The sequence below is a fragment of the Amblyomma americanum genome, chromosome 5 (assembly GCF_052857255.1).
Source record: "Amblyomma americanum isolate KBUSLIRL-KWMA chromosome 5, ASM5285725v1, whole genome shotgun sequence".
Lineage (NCBI taxonomy): Eukaryota > Metazoa > Arthropoda > Arachnida > Ixodida > Ixodidae > Amblyomma > Amblyomma americanum.
Window position 1 is genome coordinate 171,447,131 of NC_135501.1, and position 23,449 is coordinate 171,470,579.

Consider the following 23,449-nt stretch of genomic DNA (forward strand, 5'->3'; position numbering starts at 1 on the left):
GCCCTAACAGGCCTGGACACAGCTTTATTGATGTTTATACAGTAAAACCCCTCTATAGTAAAGTAGCTGGGACCAGCAGAAATCTTTACTATATGAGTTGTTGGTGATGGCATGGCTCCGACTATGCTTTCTGGCTTCTTACTAAGCATGAAGTGTTGGTTTATAAAAAAACACTCAGAAATGCCTTACATCCTGCTCTTATCACCCCTTCGTGTGATAATTATTTTTTATCAGTTATCACGTTTTAGACATCATTTATGTCTTGTGGAAGTACGGCATTTACACGAATACAGCGTGGCTACAAAAATAAAGCAAGTTTGATTTCATGTGTAAACCAAAGCTTTCCATGATCACACTGTCGTCTTTTGTGGCTTCAGCATCATTAAAGAGGCAGTAGTTAACAAAATGCACAACAAAAGCAAGCGTGGCAAAACCGCCTATGCAGTTCTGCCGCGGCTATGCTTCTTGCCACCGCTTCCGTGTGCTTCGCGCAGCCGTGCTACGAACGCACGCCCTTTCGTTTCCTTTTTTACTCCTCGCAGCGCTTTTACTGGCTTTCATTTCTCAGCGACCCGTGTCCCCTTCTTTCTATGTTCATAGCCAGCTTTACTATCTCCCTGCATGCCGCACTCTTTGCCTCACTACCTCAAGGTCTTCAAAAAATTGACTCCTCCTCGCGGCTAGGGAACTTTGGGTGAAGCCACCTCAAGGAGCGCATTCAGTATTTATTTGCCTAGCAACCGTAGACTTAGCGCGTGCTGCAATGTCATCACTCCGCGGGAAGTACATTGCCATGGCCAGACGCTCTTTACTATAGCCGTTTTTTTTGAAAAAAAAAAATCTTTAATGTAACTGAGAAAAAAAAATGTACAGTCCATGGAAGGCGAAATTGGACCACAGCTTCACTTTACTATATCAGAGTTTCTAATATAACCAAGTTTAATATAGCGGGGTTCTACTAGTAGGGTACAACTTAAAGCAGGAGTTGGTAACAATGGGCCATGGTCTGGGGCGTCCTTTACTACACTGCTGACCAATCACAGCAGTAAACGAAATCAGCTTTTTAATATTAAACTGTATAAAACAACCCCAAGCCATCAAAATTATTGACCTTCTAATTCCATCTCATGGTTAGCTCCTTTTGTTATGGAGTAAGGAAAGCTTTAACAATGGCCTACTTTTTTGTCACGTCGTAATGTATTCTTTGTGTCAATCCTCAATGTGGGCGGGACTTCACTGCAATGCTAAGTTCTCTTCGACTGTAGTTGCGTAAGAAGCTGAGATATTCAGGTTCATGAAAGCTTCATTGAGGTGAACAGTATGCAAAAACCTCTTCGTAATAGGAGGAATTCAAGTAGCAACTTTTGTTAGGATGGTTGGCAGTTAAGTTTAAAACCTTGCACAGCCTAAATGTATAAGAAAAATTCTCAAATTGTCGTATACAGCATACCTTGCACAGAAATACTTTAAAATTTCCGCATTTCTTTGTGATAGGGATGGAGACAAGATGGCTCCCACAGTGGAGAAGAAAATAGCAGAGCTGGAGATGGGCCTGCTCCACTTGCAACAAAACATTGACATCCCCGAGATCACGTTGGCCGTGCACCCAGTCGTGGCATCCACCATCAAGCGCTGTGCCGAGGAGGGACGGCGTGCCACTGCTGCCGACTTTGGGGACCGCACAGAGGACTCCAGCTTTCTCAACCAGCTGCAGAATGGCGTCAACCGCTGGATACGAGAGATCCAGAAGGTGCGCAGAGGAACGATGTTCTTGCTGGTGGTTGAAAATGGCCGTGAAAACTTATCACTTCTTTCGTGCTCATTTTAATTTCAGCTTTGCATTGAAACTCTAGCTTTTCGTCACAACCTGCTTTGGAATTCTTGTCTATACCATGCTGGCTTTTAGTCCAGCCCTGATGTACTGCTTTCCATGTGCATCATGAACAAAACTGTCCATTGAGTGCTGATGAATTGGTGCTGCTGTTCAGAGCTTAACGCATTATTTTCTTGGGAATCTGACACACTTGTGTTGAGCAGCTTTGTACCACTGCCTATGCCACTTGTAGGGCAGTGCAATAAAGGTTGTTGTAGGGGGGAGAGCCACGCGTGGTGGAGTTTGTTGTGTGACTGGTGAAATGCAACAGATATTTAATGGACCTCCTTGGCCTTCCTCTGCACCTTGTGGCAGGTGACCAAGCTGGACCGGGATCCATCATCCGGTACGGCCCTGCAAGAGATCAGCTTCTGGCTGAACCTGGAGCGGGCCCTGCTGCGCATCCAGGAGAAGCGTGAAAGCCTGGAGGTGGCCCTGACGCTAGACCTGCTCAAGAAGGGCAAGCGTTTCCACGCCACAGTCAGCTTTGACACAGACACGGGCCTCAAGCAGGCACTGGCCACCGTCAATGACTACAACCCCCTCATGAAGGACTTCCCCCTGAATGACTTGCTGTCGGCTACTGAGCTGGATCGCATCCGGCTCGCATTGCACGGCATCTTCTCGCACCTGCGCAAGATCCGCTCCACCAAGTACCCCATCCAGCGGGCGCTGCGGCTTGTCGAGGCCATCTCCCGAGACCTCATGGCACAGATGCTCAAGGTGCCTCCTTGCCTCCTTGTGGCCATTTGCAAAGATAACAGTCACTTTGAGGCTCCTGACTTTTCATTATAAATATCTAGCTAAGGTCTTTGCGGTGGATGTTTATGGTTCTGCCCTGCTTTTAGTCAATGCGGTTGTGCCTTAGCCATAAAAGTCGCCAGTTGCAGCTCAGAAAAACTCAGATACAATTTAGTAGGCAATGGAAAATCACAATGTGACGGGCTGCGTCCTCCTGTCTTTTTGTTGCAGTTTTCACTGTGGTGCCGTCTGAATTGCAGGACTGCTAAAAGCTTGCAGAGGAGTGGAAACTGTGCAGAACTGTATGCAGCATAGAATAGTCTTGCAGTAACTGCTGATATAAAAATTTCCCAGGCAATTAGGATTAACTTTTCTTTTGCTGTTTTCTGTTTCAGAGGGCACTTTTTATTATTCTCTCACTTGCCCAGATTATTAATACTAGTAGTACTAATAGTATGAAGCTCTATTTGGCAACAGCAGACACTGACGTGGCGGCTTTGTGACATGCATATTCACAGAAGCTTTTGCAAAGGCTGTAGAGTGAAAACACTTTATTGAAAATCATTATACGTACTCTGCATTTGAGGCATTCGTTGAAAGGGGTTAAGAGATTGGTGCCATAGGAGACATGTCCGCTCCCTCAGCTTCGATTAGCCCTAATATGTGGAACCGTTGTGCTGAACAATCGGTCCACACCGTGTGCCATGGGATACAGGTGTGTTCAAAAGCTATGCTTCCTACCTGCCTGGCGAGACAGTAGGCAGAGTTTTCATGTTCTTTCTTCCGCAGGTTCTCGGCACCCGGCGCCTAATGCACGCGCCCTTCGACCACTTCGAGTCGGTGATGGGTGCCTGCTTGGAGGTGTTCAACGCCTGGGACGAGGAGTACGACAAGCTGCAGTCGTTGCTGCGTGACATTGTCAAGAAGAAGCGCGACGAGCACATCAAGACGGTGTGGCGCGTCACGCCCGCTCACAAGCGCCTCCAAGCACGCATGGAGCAGATGCGCAAGTATGTGGGCCTCTCGTTTCATTTTCTCTTCACTCTGTTCTTTTTCCTTCTCGGGGGACGTGTAAATTTACAAGGCATTGCACACGCAGGAATCCACCTTTTACTGAGCCGGGCTAGGCATAAACTTGTCCGTTAGAAGACGTGTTACAAAACACTATGGAGCAGTCCCTCTAGTTTTACATGGCAGTGAGGCTTTCAGATTTGCTGTGTTCTCGCAGTATCTAAAGGTTGGGGACCGAGTCAGCTTTGTTTGTTTGAGAAATGTGAATCTTGGCTTGCGTTGCAAAGTTTGTCGAGGAGAGCTTGTTGCTGGAGCAGCTGCGTCTCTCGCGCAGGTTCCGTCGGCAGCATGAGCAGCTGCGTACGGTCATTGTGCGTGTGCTCCGACCAGTGGCTGCACCACGCACAGTGCAAGGCAGTGCCACCACCACACCTGACACTGACCAGCCGGAGCTGCCCGAGGCAGCTGTGCTGGACTCTGCCGACAGCAACGCCATCGAGGTAAGGGGGCAATCGGATCTCATGAGACATGGAATAGGTATGCAGTTGCATAAAGGAGCCAGAAATGTTCCTATTTTTTTATGTTGAGGCCTAGTCCTGAACAGGAAGAAGGCTGCTCAACAAGGAACGGTAAGTGTGGTTGGGGCTTCCAGTTGGCCTATTTGCCATTGGTCAGATACTGTCTTCAGCCAAATTTGACTGGGCTGCACATGGAAGGTCCAGAGGCCCAGATACAGTTCAGAGCATTTTTTAAGAAATGGTGCAACCAAAGTACAATGGACTGTTCCAAGAGTTTTAACTCCTTAATCTTAATAATAATAATAATTGGTTTTTTGGGGAAAGGAAATGGCGCAGTATCTGTCTCATATATCGTTGGACACCTGAACCACACTGTAAGGGAAGGGATAAAGGAGGAAGTGAAAGAAGAAAGGAAGAAGAGGTGCCGTAGTGGATGGCTCCGGAATAATTTCGACCACCTGGGGATCTTTAACGTGCACTGACATCACACAGCACACGGGCGCCTTAGCGTTTTTCCTCCATAAAAACGCAGCCGGCGCGGTCGGGTTCGAACCCGGGAACTCCGGATCAGTAGTCGAGCGCCCTAACCACTGAGCCACCGCGGCGGGTAACTCCTCAATCTTATTTCTGGCATTCACAAGAAAGTTATGGTTACGAGTCATATTCAGGTAATCCTGAAAAGGTCACTTCATTTGGGCTTTAGCATAAAGGATTGTTTCAATCTACATGTCACTGCAAGCCTTAGTGATCCCAGTCTGAGAGATCTCAGATTGTGAGTGAATGTGCTAATTCATCAAGTCTTGCTGAGCCCGAGTATTGCAGAGTCTGAGCAAGCACTATAGCTTAGCCTCAGCCAAAATATCAAGACTAAGCCATGGTACTGTATGAAGCCGTCATTGTGACATTCATTGGCAGAGTGGCTGTTTCAGTCTGGTAACTATCAATTTGGGCGTAGTGGTGCAGTTCTTCTTTCTGTTGAACTGTGTAAGCACATTGTAGATTGCACTAGTGAGCAGGTAGGTTGGCCGTTGCAACTCAGTTGCAGAATTTGATTGCAAGCTTTGATTGCATGGGGCTTCTTGTTAACGACAGAGCACAAGTTGTGGTTTTTCCTCTTGTTTGTAACTAATTTTTGTTCCTAAAGATGTGTTGTAAATTATGGGGTTTTAACTTCCAGAACAACACATGGGCTAATGAACCAGGGTGCTCTGGCTCAATAGCCGAGCGCCCTAACTACTGAGCCACTATGGCGGGTGTCCATGTCGTTCATTTCCTTGAAAGATGTCTTCCTTTTTTTTTTTCTCATGCAGGAGGTCAACTTGGCCTATGAGAACGTCAAAGAAGTTGATGGCCTGGACATCTCCAAGGAGGGCACCGAAGCTTGGGATGCAGCTGTCAAAAGGTGCCAGTTTCAGCGGTCATGCTGTATTTCTTTGCTATCACACATGAAATAGTGCAACAAAGACAAGGCAATACAAGACAGCACCATCTTGTCATCCCATCTTGTCTTTGTCTTCACTGCACTGTTTCTAAAGATGGTTAGACGCCATCCCTTCCTCCAGTTAGTTTTAATGATGCCGTACACTTGTACTGGTTTCAGAGATGTGCTCTATCTTAGCTGCACATTTTGTTTAGGATGCACATGTCTTATTCTGTGTCGTGCTTGTCATCAGGTACGAGGAGCGCATCGATCGGGTGGAGGCCCGCATCACGGGCCGCCTGCGGGACCAATTGGGTACGGCCAAGAACGCCAACGAGATGTTCCGCATCTTCTCGCGCTTCAACGCCCTGTTCGTGCGGCCGCACATCCGGGGCGCCATCAGAGAGTACCAGACGCAGCTCATGCAACGTGTCAAGGACGACATCGAGGCCTTGCACGAGAAGTTCAAGGTGCAGTACACCCAGAGCAAGGCCTGCGTCATGAGCAAGGAACGCGACCTGCCTCCCGTTGCGGGCTCCATTATCTGGGCCAAGCAGGTCAGTGTTTCATGTTGGAGTGTTAAAACATGTTAGGGGCTTTATATATTTGAGTGGAGTTGCTTTATTTTAAAGAACTTAATTACTTCACTTGAGGAGGTGGCCATCATGCTTATGCCATGTGTGTCCCCGCGTTGCCTCTTCCTCCTGCAGATTGACCGGCAGCTGTCGGTGTACATGAAGCGGGTGGAGGACGTGCTGGGCAAGGGCTGGGAGAACCACGTGGAAGGGCAGAAGCTGAAGAGCGACGCGGACAGCTTCCGAGCCAAGCTGTCGACGCAGCCCATCTTCGACGAGTGGTCGCGCCTGGTGCAGCAGCGGCAGCTGGGCGTCACGGGCCGCATCTTCGCCATCGACAACCAGCGCTCGCGCACGGGCAACCTGCTCCGCCTCAAGGTCAACTTCCTGCCTGAGATCATCACCCTGGCTAAGGAGGTGAGATAGATGAACCTTCAGCGCTTCAGCTGCTTGTTGCTTTTTTTTTCTTTTTAATTTATAATCTTACACGTTGACAAAGAGAAGTGGAGTGCAATTTTTACCTTAGACTTTAGCTGGCAAAAAATTTTCTTACGAATTAACTTCCCAAATGGCTGCTGAAATTCAAGTTGATACTTCACATGTCATGTGCCTCTCTTGCTGTTCCTCGCTAGGTGCGCAACCTCAAATGGATGGGCTTCCGCGTGCCACTGGCCATTGTCAACAAGGCCCATCAGGCAAACCAGCTCTACCCGTTTGCCATCTCGCTCATCGAGAGTGTCCGGACTTACGAGCGCACCTGCGAGAAGGTGAGGGAAATGACCCCCTTGTGCTTTACCTCCCTCCAGTTCTTTGTTCTGCACTTTGGGCATTTACTGTTCAAGCTGTTCATTTAGGTGTTCAGCGGGCAAAAGTTCATAGTTTAGTGGAACTTTACAGTGGCTTTGGGTTCATCACATAGGGGTCGACAAAGACTGGTTGACAGTAAATGTTCTGCAACCCAGGACATGTAATTCTCTGTATTACGGAACATTTTGGTACAGGAAGGTTTTGCGGAACCGCAGAACCTTCCTGTGGTCTGCAGCAACAGTGCTGCAATTGTCATTTTAGTCCTAGTGGCAGTGGCAGTATTGATTTTGTTGATGGTGGAAACGTGGAGATGTAGTTCACTTCGTAGAACGGAGGCCTCTGGGCTCTTGGAAGGCCAATCTTTTATCTGCTCAAGTTGTCTGTCTGAAAAACTGGGCTGCTGTCAACGCGTGCTGTCAAGTACTCATGTTGTTTAACCATTGAATCTTTTCTCTTAGCATGAAGTGGAAAGCATTATTAAATGCCTAGTTTTGGATGGCATATTTTTGGTCTAAACCTTACAGATTAGTGACATGTTTTGCTTGGCTAGTTCTCTTGTCTTCTACAAGTTTGAGAATTAGGTGTGCGACCTTGAGGGTGTGGTTGCAGCTTGCACGTTTGCAGAATCCTGAAGTTTGTATTAACTACGATCATAGCATATAGATTCTTCTGTAGCAACATATTTTTGTGCCTGTTTGTATTTAGTCATTATTGCTTGCTTGCCATCATCTCCTCTTGCAGATAGCACTCTCTCTCGTAAGTAAACATTGCCTTTGTGCAGGTCCTCAGTCACCGTGTGGCATTTTGTTTTCGTGCATGTTGTAGTAACGTCTCTTCGCATTGTTCTCCGTCTCTGCTGTTTGTCAGGTGGAGGAACGTCCCTCCATCACTCTGCTGATTGCCGGCCAGAAGCGAGAAGTGCAGAACCTCATCGCCGAGGTGAGTGACTCGGAATTGATTGGCTAAATTTTGCAGCATCTGCTCAATCAGTTAATGAGCCTGTCAGCCTATCCTGCTGCTTGGGTGACCGTGTCCGTTAGGAGTAGGAAAGGAAAGAAGGGTGAAGGGCCGCAGGACTGGGCGCCGCGAAACGCGAAGTAACGGTGGCACTTGGGGGGGGGGGTGCAGCAGCTGCTGCTTGGGTGACCGTGTCCATTAGCATGTGGTCGATCAAATGTTTAGGGGATCCCCCAGTGTGGAGTAAATTTGTACCCTGGACCGGGAGGAATTTTTCTTTAATTACGAAGTTTCTGTGGAAGCTCTTTCCTTTGTAGCCGTATGGCTGTGCTTGGGTGGATGCCAATGAGCAATTTTCTCCCTTATAACATCTGCTCGATGCCTCATGCATTTCTGAGCGTGGCCTTTAAAATAATATCAACGTATCCATTTGTTTCTGTACTTTTTGTGTGCCGTCCTCATTTTTTTTCCCATGCCCTTGGGTGTAGTTGGCATAAACAGACTCGAGCTAGCATTATAATCGTTATATGTACATTTTAAAGAATCTTTCTCAGGTCTTAAACTGCCCCCTATCATTATACGTTAATAATGCGGTAGCTTTATTCATGTGTAAATACAGTATTTCATTGCATGGGCTTTTTGGACTGGTACCACCACAGCGGTGGCTTAATGGTTTGAGTATCCACCTCGCATGCAAGAGGTGCGGGGTTTGATCCCCAGTGCCGCCGGGTACCCACTAGTGATACTGTGGGTACAAGCTTTGCTGTGACCTGGTGCTCGGCTTATGTTGGGTGAAAGAGACTTGGGAAAAAGGTCTTTGACACCGCCTTGAGTAGACCAGAAAAACCTTCTGCCAAAACATTGTGCCAAAACCTTGTGCCATGTGTCAGAACATGTATTGCGTGATTTTAGTTACAGACATGAATTTTATTAGTAATGTGTAATTTATTATGCATTCTTTAAAACAAAATGTGCTGAACTGATGCGAGATTTGTCTTTATGTAGGAGCATTCTGTCACATTTAGTTTTGCTTTTGTCTTTACTTCTCTGAAGATCAAACACAGGGGGCAGACAGACTAGAATTCGTACATCTGTTTGCATTTCAGGCATTCTGGGGAAAACGTGTAAGTTGTAGCAATTTTGCTAAAGGGTAGAACAGCTGTGATTATCAGTACTGCCGTGTCTTCCTGGATGTGCATTTCACTTTTTGTTTTCTTTTGCCCACAATCTAGGGCATTGGACTTGTCTGGGAGTCCTACAAACTGGACCCCTATGTCCAGAAGCTCGCAGAGACAGTCTTCAACTTCCAAGAGAAGGTAAGAAAAAGAAAATTCCCTGTGTTTTTTCATGTTGCATTATGGCAGAATCAAGCATGTGAGTCTATTTTGATATTGAAAAAAAGCTGCTGGGAAGTTAAGCTATCCATAGAGAGGGGCTGAGATCGTGCTAAGAAAAATGTTGTGCAGTCAAGATGTAGGAAGAGGCTGACACAAAGCGGCGGCTCTCTTAGTGTCAGTTGCTTCTAGTCGTCGTGCTATCTTCAAGGGGCCGCAGCTTTCAAATTGCAAGAATTGCCTGCAAATTCGGTTTGATATCCATTTGTATGACTCGTATTCATGCTGTTCCGAAGTTCCTTTGCTGGAAGCTACCAGGAGGCACTCCAGAATGAACCGGTTTTATTCAACTACTTGGTGCTGGACATCTTTAACTCTTCATTTTTTAACCCTAGTATCTGTGCCGTGCCGCTATATTAGGTCTCATTGGCAAGCTTGTTTCATTTTCGAATCTAGTGCCTGTGCACAATTCCACATGCAGATGCAAGCACACAAAAACGGTGTCACGGTCTAGTCGCATAACTGCCACGCATGATCATTGATCTCTTATGTGGTTGCCCCCTAGCAACCAGCGGAAGGGGAAACAGAACAGAAGAGAATTGGAGAAGGCAAGAGAATTTGTTGAGGCAGCAGAACAGTTTTTCTTCCTGGAAGTGTTACTTATGGAAGTATGGGGAATAACCCTTAGTGATGTAGGCCTCGTGCTTATTTTTGTTTTCCTTGTTTATTTTGGTGTTGCCCTGCTTCTAATGATGTCGGTCTCCTGATTGATGTGCAGGTTGATGACTTGATGGCAATCGAGGAGCAGATTGACATTGACGTGCGCTCGCTGGAGACGTGTGCCTACAGCGCCTCCACGTTTGCCGAAATCCTCAACAAGATCCAGCGTGCCGTCGACGACCTCAGCCTGCACCAGTACTCCAACCTGCATCTCTGGGTCAGCAAGCTCGACGAGCAGGTGGGTGTTGCAGTCGCTTGCAGTCAACAAATCTTTCCTTTCACCTATTTTTGTTTTTTAATGAAATGTCATTTGGCATTTTCTTTCAGTGCATGCTCTTTCTGATTCCTGCAATGAGACGTAATATGTATGTGTGAGATCACAGCCACAGAGGTGTGTTCAGGCAGCACTTTTCATTAAAACGTAGGTGGAGGCCAAGCTGGCAGGTCGCCTGGAGGCCGGAATCCGGGCCTGGACTCTGGCCCTGGAAGGGAAGAAGGGTGCCGCAGAGTCGGAGGCGGACGCCTCAACCACCACGCCTGGTGAGAAAGAGGGTGCTGCCGGCACAGTCCACCACCCGCCGGGTGGCGAGCCCCAGGTGCAGACACTGGTGCACGAGGTGCGCATCACCAACCAGGTGATGTACCTGAGCCCCAGCCTGGAGGAGTCGCGCTTCAGCCTGCTCCAGCAGCTCTTTGCCTGGCAGAACATCGTGCTCTCCCAGACACGCATCCAGAGCACCCGGTACCAGGTGAGATGTGGTGGGATGCAGGGGATCCCTTTTTCCTTAACATTTCTTCTTGTCTCTTGTGCGACAAACAAGTGGCGGGTAATTTTTTTTTACCTTTTTAAAGTTGGCATATTTTGTGCTCTGGTTGCTGGTGCAGTTTGACTTTAATATACAAAAGTTTCTTTAAGACTTCCATGAAATGCTGCACTGAAAGTCTTTTTAAGCCCATTTGTTTGTGCCAAGCCAGCCAAGTGAGGAGGGGCTTTATGGTTTGTGGAATGCCAATCAATAAAGGAATGCCTACATATGCAAATGGCTTGGTGTGACTGACCGAAGATTGCTTAAAGGCAACGTGTACAGGGTCTGGTTTTTTGCCTAGCGTAACGCATTGGCAATCTTCAGCCGACTTCTATCCAGGGACAAGCTTACCTCTGGTTGATAGCTTATCTTTTACTCCCTACATTCGCCTTACTCACCTTATTACTGATGACTGAATATTTGCTGCCATATGACGTTGACCATTGAACACTGCATGTTTGTGAAATTTAAATGCAGGTGAGCTAGCGCTTTGAGGAGCAGAACTATTTTTCTTGTTTCCATTAAGAGTGCTGCGCACTGTACACTGGGCTACTTTTCAATGCATTTGTGTCACCTGTCCTCTTCTCCCAGGTGGGGCTGGAGAGGCCTGCGGCGCAGACTTACCGCAGCCTGCTGCGGGTGATGCTGGACGGCACCAACGTGCTGGAGAAGTGCTACGGTTGCATAGAGACCTTCATGAAGCAGGTGGACACGTATGTGAGCGAGTGGCTCCGTTACCAGGCCCTGTGGGACCTGCAGCAGGACATGCTGTACGCCCGGCTGGGCGACGACATTGGCCTCTGGATGAACACCCTCGTCGAGATCAAGTGAGCAGCCGTTTGGCTTCCTTTTCTTTGGGAGGGGTAAACAGCAGGAAAGGGAAATTGAATGATTGTACCAGGAGTGGAGTGTGGAAAAGAAAAGGCCTTTAGGCAGAACAGCGTATAGGCTGTCATGCATGACACATCGCTTCAATTACCGATTTTTTTCCTTTTACCACTGCGGTATGCGCCTTGTTTTTTACCTTTCTGTTGTTGTTGCGTAGTACACTAGTGCTTCCCTATTTCCCCAACAATAACTGATGGGCACGTTGGTCTGACATGATTTCCAGTGAAACAGCGCAACGGCACAAGGCCAGAGGACAAGAAAGGACGATACAGAGCGCTGTGTATCGTCCTTTCTTGTCCTCTGGCCTTGTGCCGTTGCGCTGTTTCACTGGAAATCCTATTTCCCCATTCTTTCATTTTCCGTCTCCTGTCTGGAGTAGGGAAGTGTTCCTATTCTGGGAGTAGTTGCCAGCCAGTTCCTTCAGTCCTTTCCAATTTTGTGGCTCTGTCTTCGCATTGTAAAACAAAATGAGAATAATAATAACTTTAATCACTGCTTTCATATGGAAAGTTTCCCAGCAGTTCTTTCAGTGCCAATTGAAAAATTGGTGTTTAATAGGTAAAAAGAAAATTGGAAAACTGGTCTTTTGGGGAAAGGAAATGGCACAGTATCTGTCTCACATATGGAGGACACCTGAAGGGGGCTGTAAGGGAAGGGATAATGTAGAGAGTGAAAGGAGAAAGGAAGGAAGAGGTGCCGTAGTTTGGACCATGTAGTTTGGACCACCTGGGGAACATGCACTGACATTGCACAGCACATGGGCGCCTTTGCTTTCGCCTCCGTCTAAACGCTGCCGCTGCAGTCGGGTTCGAACCTGGGAACTCATAATAGGTAAACTGCAAGGAGTTGTTTTGCCAACATACCACATCGGGAGTGCATCTAGATGAAGTCTTCAGAAGCATTTGTTTTAAGAGATGGAATTGGTTCTTACTTGCGATATTAGAATTGAGATGCAAGTTTCGCCAATAGCTTTAGGAAATGCCTCAGTGAGCACTTTCACCAGAGCTCAAGGCAACGCTTGCAAGGAGGTCGAAAGAAGTTTGCCTCTTGGTGCTTTTTGTTCACTCAGCTGTCGGTTCGAGTTCGCAACTTCACGATGTTCTCTTTTTTTTTCTTTGAGCATGTCCGTGCACAAAGTTTACATACTTGGCAGTTTCGATTTGTCAGGAACATCGATTAAATTAGTGCCTTCGCGTGCATTGCAGGAAGTCTCGTACCACCTTTGACACAACCGATGTCCGGAAGAAGATTGGCCCGATCATCATTGACTATGCTAAGGTATGTCATTGTTTGCTGTGGATTTCCTACCATACTCTTCCAGCTGCCAAAAAGAGTCTCTAAAGAGGGCTTTTTCACTTATGTGGCTTTGAAGCCACTGTGAAGAAAGTGTGAGGGTTGAAAGCTTTACTATACACTGTGAAACTTCACGTAGGTTCGAAAGAGGCGAACAACACTTGTTCATCCCGCTTCTACCATATGTTAAGTTTTGTTACTATGATGCAATGAAGCCAAACTCGGGCACTTCTCAAAACACCAGGAGTTTGAGCATGGTTGCAACAGCACACTGACATGCGCTCTCCACTGTTCGAAAACACCAACACTGAAAAGTTTTATTCTGGGCCTAACATTAATTGCTATGCATAAGACTGGGAAGCATTGGTGCTTTGTAGTGGAAAATATGCGAGGAACACATAATTGCATGCTTTTGCAGTGTGCATTCAGCCTATTCTTAAGCGGTATCACCCGAAGGCCGAACAAGCACTCTGTGACAGAGCGGAGCGTCAGTACAGGCTGAAAACTGCAAGCACTTGGCACGCATGTGTGTATTCTCAGCCGTTCCGCGATCTTGCTTTGTCACAAGCAGACATTCTGTTGATGCTGTGAAATAATTGGCCATTTGTACATCTTGAGTTTCCAAGTGTTGGCATAGATCTTGGCGCCTGTCTTAAATAAGCGTGCAATTCTTGCTTTCCGTGCTTTCCTTCCAAATGTAGTGTATTGTGCATGCCTCCCCATGTTGCCAATGCTTTTGTAGTGTCTGACCACAATTCTGGCTTGGCTGTCGCTCCAGGTCCAGTCAAAGGTGACCCTTAAGTACGACTCGTGGCACAAGGAGGTGCTGGGCAAGTTTGGCCAGCTCCTGGGCAATGACATGGCCCAGTTCCACACCACCGTCTCCAAGGTGAGAAATCTGTACAGCCCTCTTCTGTCATACTGCAGGGCCTGTTTTAAGTTCGTTTTCTCTCTATGTCGTCATTGCTAATCCCGAGTTTGCCCCTTTCGTCTTTCTCAGTCAATTTATTTTAGCTTCCTTGAACTTCAGCTCAGCGCTGAGTTGTCTTGAGCCATGTGTAAAAAAATCTTGTCATTTGCCAAAGTTTCAGTGGTAAAGAGATGTACCATTATTTAATTGCCTGAACCCATTTCACTGTGTTGTCTGAGTACTGGTTGGGATGTTCAGAGTCATTCAGTGCTCTGATAAGAACCCTTGTGGAATGGGGTGCTTACGTTGCATTCTCTCCGACTCCCTGTAGTCTCGAAGCGAGCTGGAGCAGCAGTCCATCGACACTGCAAGCACATCGGACGCAGTGTCCTTCATCACCTACGTCCAGTCGCTGAAGCGCAAGATGAAGACCTGGGAGCAGCAGGTGGAGGTGAGTCAGCAGCCAGAGTTGAAACTCGTTGGCCATGCTTATGTTGCTGCTCGTGTAGTTATGCCTGCCGCTAGTACGGCACAGCACCAAAGGCGGTGCAAAGAGTACCAAAGGTCATAAACAGTATATTTGCAGGTTACAGGCAGTCAAAATGTTTAAGCAGTAAAGCCTCATTTTCGTGAATTTTAGTGATGCCAATCTAACTCAGCTTAATGTTGGTTCAGTTGCTACCTTCTTCAGGGACCATTAATACTGTCTGTGTGGCACTAGCAGAAACTACTTTGAGGCACGGTCGAAACATTCTTAACCGTCTTCTTCCACTCCCTTTGCCTCGCCCCTGCTGCCCTGCACCCACCGTGATGCTGCAGCTGTACAAGGAGGGCCAGCGCATCCTGGAGCGGCAGCGCTTCCAGTTCCCCCACTGGTGGCTGCACGTGGACAACGTGGAGGGCGAGTGGTCGGCCTTCACAGAGATGATGCGCCGCAAGGACACAGCCATCTCGTCCCAGGTGGCCTCCCTCCAGATGAAGGTGGTGGCCGAGGACCGGGCGGTCGAGGCCCGCACGGCAGACTTCCTGGCCGACTGGGAGAAGAGCAAGCCCGTCCAGGGCTCTCTGCGCCCCAGCGAGGCCACCAGCCAGCTGGCCATCTTCGAGTCCAAGTTCAGCCGCCTGAAGGAGGACCGCGAGAACCTTGTCAAGGCCAAGGAGGCCCTCGAGCTGCAGGAGCCAGGTACGTTTGTGCTCGAAATGCATGCAAGTTGCCTCAAGGTGGTGTTCTGCTAGTTTCGAAGAGCAAACCTCGCAGTGTAGCTCAGAAGTTCATCCTTGGCTGCCGTTGTCAGAGTTGCGCTCAAGAGCATCCCAAGTGGCTCTGTTTGACCAACTACATGCAGAGTTGAAACTCCGCATCTCATATTACCAAGCCATTAAAGAACAGAATGGCAGGAGCCGCAGTGAGGATGCAGTGATCGCTTCGTGTGTAGTATAGCTAAGTTCTTCGGGTGCTTCCAAGCTATGCACGAGTACTATGAACAAGGTAGCCAATCAGTGCTTACGCAGAGGCAAGCTCTTTTGAGGCATACTGAATGGAGGGGCAGTTCTGTTAGGAAAGGCGGAGTAGAAGCATGTGTTTGGACCTGAGGAGAGGTGTCGTAGGAAGACAGTGCTGATTCCAGTTTAGGAACAGTTTCAAAGGTGCTGTTGTGAAAACGTTCATGCTGAACTTGCGTACATTCCGCTACTTGTGCAGTATGTAAGCATTCACTCATTGGGTCATACTAAGAGGTAGCTTGATGCAGGCCTCCTGTTCTCGGCTGCGCTTTTTCTGCCTTAGCAGTGGTTAATGCCCTCTGTCCCTTCTCTCTCAGGTGTCATCTCAGCGGGTGACGAGCGGCTGCACGTGGCCCTGGAAGAACTGCAAGACCTCAAAGGTGTCTGGTCAGAACTGGCCAAGATCTGGGACCAGATCGACCAGATGAAGGAGCAGCCCTGGCTGTCAGTGCAGGCTCGCAAGGTGGGTAACTTTTTCAGACTTTTAACTTAGTTGCAGGTTTAGCAGTGTGTGCTGTGTCCTTTCTGTGTAGAAAGAGCTCGGCTCGAGCGGGGCTCATAGGGCTCCTTTGGGCTGGGTACTTTTGAGAGTAGTACTGCACCATGTGCTGGCTGCTGCTCTGCGCTGCTGTGCAAAATCTCGTGTCGCCTTATTTGTGGAGGAAACGGAAAGAGTAAAAATGGGGAGCAAAGTGCCAGTAGAAGCTATTTTCAACTTCCAGCGTCATCAGGTTGCATCTGGACTACTACTGCTAGCCAAGCACACTTGTAGGTTAGCCTTTCAGATTGTGAACCCCTGCTTGTGATTATACATTCTTGAATATCACCATTACCCGGGTTGTTGGCACAATTGGGGCAGCGTTCAGAGATGGCTTGCTTTGAGTAAGCATTTTGAACCTGCATTTTCTTTCCTCAGCTGCGCCAACAACTGGATGGCCTGCTGAACCAGCTGAAGGAGCTGCCAGCACGTCTGCGGCAGTACGCCTCGTACGAGTACGTCAAGAAGGTGCTCATGGGCTACACAAAGGTTAGTGGTATTGCTCTAAGCTGATCTCAGCTTCTCTTGTAACTGCTGATTCTTAGCTCCTGTGTGTACTCGTGATGGATTTGCCAAGTAAGAACTTGTGGTTTGAGCTCAGAAGCTACAAACATTGTGCTTCGGTTGGACCTCGGTTGTTGTGAACGGTGGAGGATTGGAACTAGAACCAGTGTGTCTGCTTTTGTACCGACCTTTAATTGTACTCTCTCCATAGTTGCTCCTTTATCTTGCCACCTCCAAGTCTGTTTTAGGCACAGACCGGCCCCATTAGTCTCGCAGCTGCATGTGATGCAGCTTTTAAATGAAAGGGGCTCAGTTTGAAAGGCCTTTGAAGCAGCCATGTGGAAATTGCATGGCATGCGCTAAGAGTAGCCTTTTTCCTGATGAACCTCATGGGAAGCCTAGTTAAAAGAACTCTGTGACATGTGCAGGTGAACGTGATGATTGTGGAGCTCAAGTCAGACGCCCTGAAGGAGCGCCACTGGAAGCAGCTGATGCGACAGCTGCGTGTCAACTGGGTCCTGTCTGAGCTCACCCTGGGCCTGGTGTGGGACATTGACCTGCAGCGCAACGAGGCCATCGTCAAGGACGTCATCCTGGTCGCCCAGGGTGAGATGGCCCTCGAGGAGTTCCTCAAGCAGGTTGGTTGGCTTTGCTTTCCCGCTGACCACATGCCTGCCTCTTTTTCATTCCTTTGGTGTCCACATTGTGCTTCGAGCATTTCTGCACTTAGGAGTTAATTGAAAAGACTGCGTGCTTTTACTTGTGTCAACGGAAGGACTCGAGCCTTCTTTGCTGTGGCAGCTCTTGACGTTTGCAAGAGGAAATCCTGGAACATTTAAAGTGACTGGGTGTACCAGCATACTCGAAGAAAGCTTTAACTTCATTTGGTGACATCTGAGGTGCAGAGCAACTTACTGTTGAAAGCAGGCACAATAATGAGGCATAGCTTCCAGAGCGCTCCTTAAAAAGGAAAAAAATTGCACACCTCAATCATGGCCAGGCTCACTTAGAAGGCCCTTCGAGGATAAAAAAATAGAGGACTGCATTTGAAAATGTTGACAATGTGGCCTCACTTTGAGGCCCATAGTTCTGTAGTCTCTGGTCTTGTGAGCTGTACTGACAAGGCAGCCTTTCCATACTATAACTGTGTTCATTGCTAATGTGTTGGTCGTGGTAGCAGCACGCGCAGTTTCTTCTGGATTTCATGCATTCACTACAAACTTCCAACATGCTGTTAACCTGTTACAGTAAAAGCTCATTAATTTGAATAGCAAAGGACTGGAAAAGATGTTCAAATCATCAAGTGACCTCGACAAAAACCTGCAAGGACTGCTTGCATCACAGAAAATTAATTCGGTGAAAGATTTTGCAATGAAAGTCCACTTTTGGCATGAAACGAAAACAGCGTGACAGTGAATATTTTTCACACTTCCATCAACGCCTTATTGCGTGCATACTGTTGGTGGTGTTTAAGCACAACAGCTCCAACATGGCAAGGGCCTCCCCGACATCCCTCACAGTGTGACGCTTACTTATGAAGGGCCTCCACCGTTACGAGTGTTTATGGCCACCTGTATCGGACGTGGGGCCATGCTTCACTGTACAAACAGCGAATGGCGTGTGACTAGCACGCAGTTTCAGCGCAATGGAAGAACCGCACGGATGGAAAGTGAGGAAAACATGTGGCAGCGCCAATCATCGTCCAAAGCTGTCTGCAGCTGGGCTTGATTGGCAGGCTGATGCAGGGCCAATAGCCATCGCCACCACGGGCTGGCATGAAACTCAAAAAAGAGAAACCGAAACTATACGGCCAGGCAATTTTCAGAGATGGGGCCATCCGTTTTTCATCATGCTTGCCACTGCGCACATGTCACAGGTGCGTGTGTGACTTTGCAGCGTGCGATTCAGGTTTGAGAAGAGCTATTTTGATGACCATTTGCTGTGTTAGTCATTACTAGATGGGACCTCCTTTCGGAAGCCCGTTCGAATTACATAATCGGTGCGAGACCAGTAACGTCCGAATTAGCAAACGTCCTATGCCGTAGACTGCGGCCCAGCTGACGGTTTAAATTATCCACATGTCTGAATAAACGAGGGTTGAATCAACGAGCTTTTACGGTACATGCTTAGATTTGCTGTGTACCCAGTGATGGAAGTTGAGATTTTTATAAGTTACTCTGATCGAGGGAAATTACACTCGCTGGGAGGTCTGGTTTGGGAACGGTGCAGACTGGTAGTTCATGCCACAATGTTACCTGGGCTTGCGCAGGTGCGGGAGGCCTGGCAGAACTACGAGCTCGACCTGGTGAACTACCAGAACAAGTGCCGGCTCATCCGTGGCTGGGACGACCTCTTCAACAAGGTCAAGGAGCACATCAACTCAGTCGCCGCCATGAAGCTCTCTCCCTACTACAAGGTAAGGCTTCCAATTGCCATCCATTGTTGTTAGAAGCCTTTTCAATCCCTTGATGTCGTGTGTCTGTCATGAGGTCATTTTGAAGGCCCTGAGGCCGTTAGTCTGTCAACTCAATGGCCAGTCACTCCAATGGTCATCGAATCAATAGTAGTCTGTCGAGTTAGTGGAACAGCGCGGGACTCTATTGATATTTCGAGGGTCTTTGAATGGTGGCTGCGTGCACGCTTGGATGTGGAGCGCTCGCAGCAACGTGCTGGGGGATAAAATCAGAGCAGCGTTATCTCTAAAAAATGTGGAACTTCAAAATGTACAACTTATTTTGCAGAAAAAATGATAGGTTAGGTGACAAAACACTGCAAGACTTGTCACAATGTTGCCAGTGAGGCAGAAACAATCGGCACCAGCTTCCCAAAAGTACGTGAATGCTACTACAGCTTGTCCAAGACGACGAAGTTCATTTCAGGAGTGATTAATATTGCTGTAACAAATGAACATTTTGTTTTAACCTGTTCTTGTTTAAAGTGTTGCTAGCATGCTAGCATGCCTGCGAAGTTACTGGCGGCGACGAAAGTGTTTAGAATTGCAGCGTTAAACTCATTTAAAGACATTCCAAAGTAGGTAATTTTGCTGAATTTCCTTTGCTAGTTCTGTTCAGGACACTGTTAATGATTAGCACCTTCATAGGGCAGCTTAGACTGTTGACTAATTATCAGCAGTTCTCCATGTTGGTCTTTGATCTTGAATTACCACTGTTGCCACTTCTTGGAGTTTACAAGAGTCCTTTTTCAGTTTTTCTCTATCTCTCTTTTTGGACACTGACTGATGCATTTTGCTTTGGTTACTGCCACAGGAGTTTGAAGAGGATGCCCTGGCATGGGAAGAGAAGCTGAACCGCATCAACGCCCTGTTCGATGTGTGGATCGATGTGCAGCGGCGCTGGGTCTATCTGGAGGGCATCTTCTCTGGCAGCGCTGACATCCAGACCCTGCTGCCCATGGAGACCTCTCGTTTCACGAGGTACGCATTACTCTGGATGCTGTTTTCAGCTGGCATCAGTGAATTAAAGAGATGTGTGCCAGACTCAACCTGCCTTTCAGGCATGCGGGCTTCCACAGTGAAGTGATGGGGGATGTAGTATGGCCAGTCTGCTGAACAGTGGGCAGATGTTTTTTACATGTCGTCACAGACTAGAGGACAACAAAAAAGGCAATGGCACTGGCAGGAGTGCTCTTGCCAGGCCGTCCACAATTGAATCATGCCATAGCCATCTGTCATGTCATACTGTATTCATCGACTTGCCATCACGTAACTATATTCTAGGGCTGTGACTTTCTCTTGAAAGCTGTTGAGTGGTTCTATGCGGGCAATAGGGCTGCAGTCATGGGGATTCCTGACTGCATCACATGACCCTGGTTGCTTGCAGCAACCAAGTCTATGGAACGGTCCGTGAAATCACCTTCCAGCTCTGTTCATAATCGTTTGTCACAGGACTAGACCATGTTCAGTTCAGGCATGTATGAGATGAACATATGCCTTGGACGTATGGTTGCAAGTTTAGGATGAACTATTGTATAGCTGGGTGTCTTGATTTATTGTGGCTGATAGATTATGCATTGTGAACTGTGAATGCAGTAGTAGAGCTTGGCAACTTGTGCTTGAATACGCAATGTTCTTTTAGCTATCATTCCATGAGTAGTGGGCACAGTATGGCCGGGACAGTGGGAGCAGTTATGTCAGTTTGATTTAGGTGATAGAAAAGAGAAGCATGCTGCAGTTTTATGAGCTTTTTTTTTTTTCAGACTAAACGCACAGCCTAATGAATAAAAGATTGTACATTTCTCTAAGTAGAGCCATTTATGAGCAAAAAGAAGCAGCTTTGAAGTCACCATTAATGGTCACTGGTCCTATTGCAACTGCAACACCATAACCTGTACTTATGCCTTCGCGATTACAGGCAATTCTCTTCACAACATTGAAGGGCGTGGAGTTAGCCATTGAATTGTGTCAAGGCTACCTTTTCATCTGAATTATACATCTGCTTCTTTTGAAAGACAAGATAGTTCTCACAGCTGATTATTCTCACAACTTTTTTCGGGTCTTTCCTTGTGAATGACAAAACTGTTTGTGTGTTATCCTATTTTACAGTACATCGCTGCGCATGTCGACTGTGCAGAGCGAGTCGTTCTTGTAACTAAAGAGTGAGAAATATCGTCAGGCTCAGGTTTCTTTACCAGTCTGAAATGACTGAAGAATGAAGCGGGCAGTTCTCAATCTTCTAAACCTCGGGGAATCCCAGTGGGCTTCAAACGGTGCTGAAGAACTCCACGTGTCGTGGCTTACGTCCCTTCCTGCCTGACATGCATAAGAGGAGCATGCATGTGTGCGGCCCCTCAAAAAGTCCCCAATTTAATTAATAATGGCTCATGGAATGTTTCACTATCCAGCCTGCAACTGTAGTATGGTCAGTCCCATAATTAGGAGGGTGATGGAAATTTGCCAGTGGAAGCATGAATAGATTTACATGCTTGGGGAACCCAAAAGGCATTCCAAGGAGCCTAAGGGTTTCATGGAATCCAGTTTGAGAACTCCCTGCCCTAGAGCATTGCCCTGCAGCCATTGGCTTTAACTTATTGGCAAGACGTCTCACTGAAGCACTTGCACCTGCTGGCGGGTATTGCGGGTGCAAGGTGGTTGATCACAGCATCATGACAGCAGGTCAAGGCTATTGGCTACGGGGCCTTCTTTGGTGCTCACTTATCTCTTCATTTTTGAGTTGCTCTGATTGATGACCTCTCGTGCTGCATTCCTCCTCGTGCTCATTGTTCTCCTTGCAGCATCAGCTCGGAGTTCCTCACCCTGATGAAGAAGGTGAGCAAGAGTCCCCTGGTGCTGGACGTGCTCAACATCCAGGGGGTGCAGCGCTCCCTGGAGCGTCTTGCTGACTTGCTGGGCAAGATCCAGAAGGCCCTCGGAGAGTACCTGGAGCGGGAGCGCTCATCGTTCCCCAGGTGAGGGTGGATTTTGCATTGCATTGGCTGCAGAGATCAAAGTGCCAAGAAACGGTGGTCACCTCGTCATTCGTCACGCACAAATTTATTGAAGTGGATGGCAGAAAAACATCAATACAAAGTGCTTCGAGCCGGCATGTATTAGGCACTCAACATTCCCTGTTGAGTTGGTGTTCTGCTGGCAGCTGCGTGTTAGCATTTTTAAAGTTCACAGTATGAATGTTCTGTGCCTGCTTAGCCGGCGCTTTCATGCCACGGGATTCCCTCGCATGCAGGTTCTACTTTGTGGGCGATGAAGACTTGCTGGAGATAATCGGCAACAGCAAGAACATCCCCCGGTTGCAGAAGCACTTCAAGAAGATGTTCGCCGGTGTGTCCTCCATCATCCTCAACGAGGACAACACCCTGGTCACTGGGCTGTCCTCCAAGGAAGGAGAAGAGGTGTGTGCGTGCTTGCATTCACACCTTGGCTTTTATGCCAAGGTGCTTCGCACTGAGCTAACAGCAGTTGGTACAAACCACCGAGAACATACCGAGTCTTTAGGTGTGGTTAAAAAGATGAACAAACTTTCGTGTGGTTAATATTGGAACCATCAAAGATGAGATATGTGTTGGGGTAGTTGCCTTAGTGACCACTGGATGCCACAAGGATTGAAGAAAGGCGACTTGCTAGATTTGTTCGTGACATCATTGCATTGTTCAGATATGAGGTTTCTCTTCCTGTATATTCAAGTTCTGTGCTCAAGAAACCTTCAGTCCTCCTGCTTTGTTTCCTGTTTAGATTTCAGCCAATTTCCGCTGCAGCTTGTATGTTAAAAGTGCACTGTAAGCCTTTATGCCTGCTTGTAATTGGAGCTCTTCAACCAGTTGAATGATTAGAAACGATTTTGTTCAACTAACTTGCAATGGCAGTGTGCCTAAATAACCTGCTCTGTGCTAACATGCTGAAGTCGTTGCCCCCATCATTTTACTTCTTGCTAGACGGGCACAGTCTAGTATGTTGTGCGATTGAACATCCAGCTATCGTCCTGGAGCTGAAGTTGCCTTTGCTTTTGCATTTAAGAAAGTGGGTAGACAGGGAAGCATACCACGTTATTGCAGGTTCTGTGTTATGGTGTTGATCTGTATGTGAATAAGAATTTATTTTGTGTGGCTTCACTTGATTCAAGCCATTCATTTCTTGTGTGGTGTTTCGACCAAAGAATACTCTTGTACACTAAGTGTGGCAAAATGCAGGCAGTGATAAAATTTTGGACTGAGTAAAAGGTTGGGTCTGATCTCAGAGTTGTAGAACACTCCAGAAATATACTTAGCGACCAACATTTGTAGCCAAAACATGTGGCCAAAAGCTGTTTGCGATAGTCATGTCTGCTTCTGCCGGAACATGTGCGGTGTTGACAAGAACCTCCTCTCCCCATCTTGTGGTTCGGTGCACTTGCAGATGGTGTTCAGCACTCCTGTTTCCATTGCCGAGAACCCCAAGATCAACGAGTGGCTGACACTGATCGAGAAGGAGATGCGAGTGACGCTGGCCAAGAGGCTGGCCTCGGCAGTGGCAGAGAGCGCCCCCTTCAAGCGGGGCACCATCGACCAGCAGGAGTACATGGCCTGGACTGACCGCTACCAG

At 47.7% G+C, this 23,449-nt stretch overlaps 1 protein-coding gene across 2 annotated transcripts in view; it reads left to right on the forward strand.

Annotated features, from left to right (window-relative positions):
- The window catches only part of Dhc64C (dynein heavy chain, cytoplasmic), an 80,354-nt gene that overhangs the window by 5,247 nt on the left and 51,658 nt on the right, over window positions 1-23,449 (forward strand). For both annotated transcript variants that reach the window (XM_077665808.1, XM_077665809.1), the window contains exons 4-28: window positions 1,495-1,750; window positions 2,189-2,596; window positions 3,404-3,624; window positions 3,960-4,125; window positions 5,454-5,545; window positions 5,817-6,120; window positions 6,274-6,555; window positions 6,771-6,905; window positions 7,813-7,884; window positions 9,135-9,218; window positions 10,015-10,194; window positions 10,382-10,705; window positions 11,354-11,589; window positions 12,856-12,928; window positions 13,722-13,832; window positions 14,185-14,304; window positions 14,673-15,036; window positions 15,674-15,819; window positions 16,273-16,383; window positions 16,827-17,036; window positions 18,668-18,814; window positions 19,665-19,831; window positions 21,649-21,822; window positions 22,098-22,263; window positions 23,264-23,449. In XM_077665808.1, the coding sequence (XP_077521934.1) occupies window positions 1,495-1,750; window positions 2,189-2,596; window positions 3,404-3,624; window positions 3,960-4,125; window positions 5,454-5,545; window positions 5,817-6,120; window positions 6,274-6,555; window positions 6,771-6,905; window positions 7,813-7,884; window positions 9,135-9,218; window positions 10,015-10,194; window positions 10,382-10,705; window positions 11,354-11,589; window positions 12,856-12,928; window positions 13,722-13,832; window positions 14,185-14,304; window positions 14,673-15,036; window positions 15,674-15,819; window positions 16,273-16,383; window positions 16,827-17,036; window positions 18,668-18,814; window positions 19,665-19,831; window positions 21,649-21,822; window positions 22,098-22,263; window positions 23,264-23,449 (4,735 nt within the window). The remainder of the gene's footprint in view (window positions 1-1,494; window positions 1,751-2,188; window positions 2,597-3,403; window positions 3,625-3,959; window positions 4,126-5,453; window positions 5,546-5,816; window positions 6,121-6,273; window positions 6,556-6,770; window positions 6,906-7,812; window positions 7,885-9,134; window positions 9,219-10,014; window positions 10,195-10,381; window positions 10,706-11,353; window positions 11,590-12,855; window positions 12,929-13,721; window positions 13,833-14,184; window positions 14,305-14,672; window positions 15,037-15,673; window positions 15,820-16,272; window positions 16,384-16,826; window positions 17,037-18,667; window positions 18,815-19,664; window positions 19,832-21,648; window positions 21,823-22,097; window positions 22,264-23,263) is intronic.